At 31.9% G+C, this 7,477-nt stretch overlaps 1 protein-coding gene across 1 annotated transcript; it reads right to left on the minus strand.

Moving 5' to 3' along the window:
* Positions 1-4,461: 4,461 nt before the first annotated feature.
* On the minus strand, positions 4,462-7,034 carry LOC107425359 (uncharacterized). The gene is made up of 8 exons (XM_048461992.1): positions 6,626-7,034; positions 6,401-6,508; positions 6,177-6,310; positions 5,945-6,011; positions 5,578-5,803; positions 5,360-5,447; positions 4,668-5,277; positions 4,462-4,607 (listed from the first exon to the last, which is right to left on the minus strand). Exons 1-8 carry the CDS (start codon positions 7,032-7,034, stop codon positions 4,462-4,464), a joined length of 1,788 nt encoding a protein of 595 aa, XP_048317949.1.
* Positions 7,035-7,477: the final 443 nt, after the last annotated feature.

The raw sequence follows: 7,477 nt of genomic DNA on the forward strand, positions 1-7,477 counted from the left end.
AAGCTACACCAATCATAAACTAAACTCCCAATCTAAATCATGTATTTATTACGGCCCATTTAAAGTTCAAAGTGGGGCTGCTTGTTATGATCGCTTCAAAATAAAATTTTCCATTCAAAATATGTTGTTTTTATTGAAAACATTTTTCCCTCTCAATCTTTATCCTGATCCTCTTCTTCTCAATTTGAAACCCTAGATGACCACAACTCTCTTATCACATTACAGATTCCTTATACCTATGTTGAACAAATAAGCCCACCACCTTACAAACTCTCTTCTCAAACATCATCTATTTCCTTTTCCAAATTTACTATTTCTCATTTGTTATCTTATTTATCACATGAATGACAGCACCCACACAATCACACACATTCCCTACCTTCCATTAAACCAATTGGTCATTCAGATTGCTCTCCACATTGACCATTTTTAGAACCCATACAACCCGTTTGTGGATCGTCCTCTATTTGTCTCTTACCAACCTTCCCAACGTCCATAACTACTCCTCTAGTTCACACTCATGCAACATAAATCTGTGCTTTAAACAACTTCTTCAAACCCGAGTAACCTTCTAATTTCTTCTATATCATAAAATGATCCTCTCTTACTAATGGTGAACTACAAATCGTTAAATAGGCCTACAAAAATCATACATTTGCAATGCTATATGCTCTAAATATTAAGTTCTTCTTTAAAATAACATGTTGGAGATAGTTCCACCTCATCCAAGTCAAAATATAATTGGACGTAAATGGGTCTTTTGAATCAAATGGAACTTTGATGGCTCCATTTAGATATAAAAATCTCCCCTTGTTGCATAAGGTTTTAATTAAAGACCAGGTATCGACTTTTTCAACACCTTTAGTCTTGTGATAAAGACTGTAACAATTTGACTTGTGTTTTTTATTACCCTACCTAATAACTGGTCACTTCGTCAAATGGACATTAACAATGCCTTCTTGAATGGCACCTTATAAGAAGAGGTATTTATTTCACATCCCAAAAGATTCATGATTCATCAAGGCCAACTCACATGTGCAAATTGTAAAGAGCCATATATGGATTGAAATAGGCCCTTTGGGCAAGGTTTCATGGTCTTAAATCCTTTCATCTTTCATAAGGTTTCAAAGCTTCATATTCAAATACTTTTCTCTTGGTGTATGCAAAACATGCATCATGATGTATTTACTTGTATATGTCGTTGATTAGCTTTTAATGGGGAATAAAAAAACTATTATCAATAGCTATGTCTCTTCTCTTTCTCGAAGGTTTTGTAATCTTGACTACTTTCTTGGCATGCAAGTGCTTCCCATGGCCTTTGGAATCTTTCTTTCTCAAAAACTATATATAATGGACATTCTTGATAAAATAGGTATGAGTGATGCTGAAAAAGTCCCCACCCTTATGGCCATACAATGTCAATTTCCTAATGTAGCCGAAATTCCATTCCTTTTCTAATTCTAATTTTGATTAATTAATTCCTTTATTTTGAATTAGGAATTAATTAATTTATAATGAAAATAATAAAATAATAACTTTTCTAAGTTGATTTTTCCAGCAAATAAATAAATAGAAACCAAATCAAAGACTAATTTCCTAAAACAAAAAGTCAAAATCAAATTAGGAAACTGGTTGACTAGTTTGACCACTAAGCTAACTTTGACCAAAGTCCTGCTTGCAAAGGCTCCAAATCAGCTACCATATGCCATGTAGGATGCCAAATAAGATTAATGATGTTTCCCACACGTTTCCCTTGCTTGGAACAAAGAGAAAATGCCAACACAATAAATTACAATAAAATAGACAACAAATACAGCAAAACTGGTCAAGTATTTCTATATGCGTAAATGCCCATTGTGGTTGCTTTTGATTCTAAATTGGCTTAATTACATGACCTTTTAATGATATTCATTGAATCCATGAAGTGTTGGATCCATTCCATGATGCTCGGAGTCCATAATTGTACGAAAACAGCTATCCGGGTCCATATCGGCCTCACTACTAAAAAAATGCCTTTTAACAACCATTAATTTGGTTGCAAAACATCCAATTTTGGTCGCCAGTGGCTTTTAGAGACCAAAAAACCGTGGTCACCACGTGGTCGCTTAAACGTCGTAACATATTCTATTTAGTAACTAATATATGTTGGTTGCTAAATCTGTTGAGGTTTTAGTGGCTAGTTTTTAAGGATTTTGTGACCATAAATTAGTCTTGAAAACGCCTTGAATATTAAAAAGGACACCAATTTTAAGCTTTTACCGACCAATTATAAAATATGAGCAACCAATATTTTGTCACTCAATGCTGTGTTGGTGATTATTTATGGTCACTTTAAGCATATATTTTAGTCATAAAAACTTATAACTTCGTAACCAAAAAATGTTATGGGACCAATTATTAAAATATTCATGGCCAAAATTATGGGTATTAAAAACCCTATTCAATAACAAAATGTTCCAGTCATCAAAAGAGGTTTTGAACGACCATGTAGTTGGTTGCAAAACTATGGTTTTAGCAGCAATGTGATTTGGTCGAAGAATTTAGTTTCAACGACTTATTATTTGGTCCTTAAATAGTGTTTGAGACATATTTTTGTAGTCACTAAAATTGTTGGTATAGTGGCTAGTTACAATTGGTGGCAAATTTTATTACTCTGTAACTATTATTTGGTCGTCGAGAAACCTTTCACTAACGAATGTTATGGTTAATAATAATAATCATTGGCAATTTGAAATGCATTTTAATGACAAAAATATTAGTCACTGTATCCCTTTTTCAATGTATACCAAAATAAAGGGCATTATCAATTACCAATATTGGGTTTGTATAAACCTTTATTTTGGTATCAATTACCAATAGATTGGTAGTGAATTATGCTTATGAATGTTAAAAATATTAATAATATTATATAATTTCAATTATATGTTTAACCAAAAAGTATAAAACTGATTATAATTTTATAAATTTCATTACATACATGAAATTGATATCACACTATATTTACATTGCAAACACAAAATATTAAAGAAGAAAAAGCATCTGTATATAACATGAATAAAGCAAACAATATAATTTATACTTGTGAGATGCTACAATGTAATTTGAAAAGCACGCACCAATATCCATGGTTATTGTAATCGTACCATAAACCATATCAACGCATGTTTGTTGTAATCATACCATCTCATTCTTAAATATAAAAAAACATTAAAAAAAATTGAAAACAAAATACAAACGAAACAAATTAGAAACAAATTACTAATTGATTGATATATTGGGGAAAAAAATGTGCATAACTGATTCAGCTCCAATAGTATTCTATAATAAATATCCCTCACTTCCATTGAAATTCTCCAAGAACACTAAATGCATTTGTGAATATTTGACAAATAGAGGCAATAATAAAATTTAGGAAAAAAAAGACAAACTCTAAAAAATGCAATAATAATTTCACCAATAAAACATTTTTTATTAAGCCAATAACATTCATGATTGAGCATAAATTCACAAATGAAAATACATAATTAATTTTCAATCAAAACAAACTCTACACAAATATACAAGTAATTCTCAATCTAAAAATAACTTGCACAAGGTAAAACATTGAAGGAAATAGAATCACTGTTACTCTAAATATTATCATGAATTGGAATAAAAACAAATATACATATGTATATATATATATATTTATATTTTTACATATCTAATCCTCCTAATTCATGTTAAGAAATATCCTATTAGGATCATGTTCGGCACTGTAGATGTAATCAATTGCAACAAAAAAAAAAAAGTACTCTTTTTTGTCATTAGGTGCATGTCCAAGGTGATAAGATGGTGCAATATATTTTATTATGATGACACCCCTGTTTTAAAAAATAAAAGCATATTGGAATTGATGATGACATAAAAATAAAGAAATTATTAAGTGAGAATATTAATATAAGTTATTAATATATGCAAATAAACCACATTCAAAAGACAGCGTAGGTTATATTAACCTATAGTTAAAATGGAGCATGATCAGCATAAACATGAATATAAATCATTACACAAATACAACAGTATGATGAAGAGAAATCATTACATAAATACAACAGTACAAGTAATTAGTATATGCAAAGTGAAGGAACTTTCTAATATGTCCAAGGTGATAACATGGTGCATTATAATCATATTGTGATAAAACTTTAAAGAATAAGAGTATATGTAAAGTGATGACAATAAAAACAAAAACGAATTATTAGCTGACAATATGAACATTCTGGACTTAATATATATATATATATGCTAGTAAGCTATATTAAAAAAGCAACATATAGTTATATTAAATTAGTTTGAAATGGAGCATAATCATCTTTAACATGAACAGAAATCATTACATAGGAAACTGAAAAAAGGAAAAATATATATATATAGTTATTTATGCAAATGAGTCAGTATCCTCACCGGTTTCACCATTACTTAACAACTCATCTTCACTATCATTGTCGGTTTCCTCATTGTACTCCCCATTATCTTCATTTCTGTGCCAGTATCTGCATCTTCATAATCTTCACTCTCTGCACCACTATCTGCATCTTCAAAATCTCCACTCTCTGCCTCACTATCTGCATCTTCATAGTTTGTTGCACTCTTCAAATTAATTTCTATTGGGTCAATATCTTCACGATTAAGACGTTCAATATCAATTGATTCAAATAAATTTTGAATGTCCATTGAATCATTTTCTTGATAAGCATCCAACTCATCAACTTCAAATGAATCACCATGATCATCACCTTCATCTAATCGGTCTGGAAAATCCCACAGATGACGGTGATGCACCTTTCGAACCACTTTCCAATGTTGACCCATCTTGTAATCATCCACGTAAAACACTTGTTTAGCTTGTGAGGCAAGGACAAAAGGGTCGTTCTTATACCAATATGAAGTGACATTAATGCTTATGATTTGAAACTCTGTGATCATCTTTTTCTTTTTCACATTTGTGTCAAACCATGCACATCTAAAAAGTACAACAGAGTGTTTGGACCTATAGTCTAACATAAGAATGTCTTCTATTACCCCATAAAAGTCACAAGATTCACCATCATGATCACCTACAACCCAAATTCCACAATTTTGAGTGACACGCCTATCATCACGAACTTTTGTGCGATATCGAACTCCATTTACTATACATCCACTATATGATTTTATTCCATAATCAGGACCACATGCTAGTGAGTACAACTCATCAGTTACCATTGGATATTTACATCTACTGAAATATTTTATCTATGAAAATGTAATTTTAATTAATTAACAATACTTACATATCACGCTGGAATTTTACCTTTTATAACTAAAAAATACATACCCTTTGTTCAAACCATTGTGAAAATTCCTTTTCTTGTACCTGCAGAATACTTGTGACACCCCTGTTTTGCAATAGTTTGGTGTGCTCACTGCAAAAATGTAATTTAATTAGAAGTATGGATTTATAATTTACTTATTTTGAACTTCAACTAATAATATATAAGTTTTGGTTCTTACTCAAAATATGGCTACAACTCACAGCAATTGTAAAGGATGTACCAATGAGCTTTTTTATAATTATCGTCTTTCAGTTCAACAAATTGAGGTTTCCCCAACAAGTTCACAGGTTGAGTGAATACTGACAAAGTCGAAGCAATCTGATTCTCACCATCTTTATTACGTTCTGGCCGATTGAATCGAGTTTCAATACCATGAAGGTACATTGAACAATAAGTTAATGCCTCATTGACAACATAACCCTCTACTATTGAACCTTCTGGATGAGCTTTATTTCTCACATATTTTTTCAATGTTCCCAAAGCTCTAATAATGAATGAAAAATATCATAAAAATAAAAAAAGTAAAAAGATAAGAAAATTAAAAGAATGTAAATTGATTGATCAACTTTAATAACCAAAGGCTTTACCTTTCAAAAGGATACATCCAACGAGTATGTACTGGTCCTGCCATTTTTGCCTCATATGGTAGGTGAACTGCTAGATGAACCATGATATCAAAAAAGTTGGAGGGAATATTCTTTCCAATTTACACAATGTAAGTATTATCCCCTCTTGTAACATATCCAAGTCTGAAACAGATAGAGTTCGTGCACAAAGTTTTTGGAAGAACATGCACATTTCAATAATTGTTCTACAAACCTCTTTCTTAATGTAAGGTCTTATACCCACGGGAAACAGTTGTTGCAAAAGAACATGACTATCATGAGTTTTAAAACCTGATATCTTACCATCCTTAATGTTCACATTCTTTGAAATATTAGCAGCATAGCCATCTGGAAATTTAACAGACTTCAAAAACTTACAAAACTCATGTTTTTCATCCCTTGTTAATGAAAAACATGCCAAAGGTTTCAAAACTTTACCGCCAGTTTCTTGTAAATGCAATTCTTTTCGAATATTCAGGTCCTTTAAATCCATACGTGCCTTGTCAGTATCCTTCGACTTACCTTTGATGTCCAACATTGTTCCAACTATATTATCACAAATGTTTTTCTCAATATGCATCACACCCAAATTGTGCCGAAATTTTAATTTAGACCAATATTCTAGTTCAAAAAATATGCTTTTCCTTGTCCAATTTAATTCACAGGCAGCACGTTTTCTCTTTTTATCCGCATTGTTAGGATGTTTCCCCGGTCTGCTCTCAATTGTCCTATCTAACTGTTGTAATATTTCAGCTCCTAAAAACTGCCTTGGAGCTAACCTTCGTTCAGGCTTTCCATCATATTGTCGATTATTTCTCCATGCATGATTTATGGATAAATATCGACGATGTCCCATGTAACAAATCTTACTTCTTAAAGCTTGGGAAGAAGTATCTTCATTACAAGTCGGACATGCTTTGTATCCTTTGGTACTCCATCCAGAAAGTGTTCCATATGCTGGAAAGTCATGTATTGTCCACAACACTGCTGCATGCATTGTAAACCTCTCCTTTTTAGAGATGTCATAAGTGGTGACACCATTTGTCCATAGATCTTTCAATTCATCAATCATAGGCCGTAAGTACACATCAATGTCTTTTCCAGGTGCCGTTGGGCCTGGTATTTGTTGAAGTGTGGCAATTTTGCCACTTGATGGTGCATGTCACCGGCTAGCATGCACACCTTGGTATCAAATCCTTTCCTTTTATGAGTTTATATTTTTTGTATGTTTTTAATTTATGCAAGGTATATTTTGATAATGTTTTGTGCCTAAGTTATGTATGCAAAAGTATAGGCAAAATTATGCACAAAAGAGTAGGAATGTTATGCTTGAAGTGCCTATGGTGCTGGATTCATAATTTCCAGCAACATAGCTCCACTATTTATCTTATATCTCAGGTTGCAAATGGATTTTTGGGCTGAACTTTTGAGGGATGTCTACAGACATATATAGAAGACTATGGTTCCAATTTCAGGTCCAAATGACATGGGAAAGTCCATTTTCTATTCCAAACA

Source organism: Ziziphus jujuba, chromosome 12 (genome assembly GCF_031755915.1).
Source record: "Ziziphus jujuba cultivar Dongzao chromosome 12, ASM3175591v1".
Taxonomy (NCBI): domain Eukaryota; kingdom Viridiplantae; phylum Streptophyta; class Magnoliopsida; order Rosales; family Rhamnaceae; genus Ziziphus; species Ziziphus jujuba.

Bases quoted from the DNA above. Each gene is read 5' to 3' on its own strand.
- LOC107425359 (XM_048461992.1), bottom strand. From the start codon at position 7,034: ATGATTGATGAATTGAAAGATCTATGGACAAATGGTGTCACCACTTAT. The intron at 6,509-6,625 runs GTGAATTAAATT...GTGATAATATAG, and splicing joins AAAGAGAAAACGTGCTGCCT to TTGGAACAATGTTGGACATC. The intron at 5,278-5,359 runs GTATGTATTTTT...ACATTTTCATAG, and splicing joins CACAATGGTTTGAACAAAGG to ATAAAATATTTCAGTAGATG.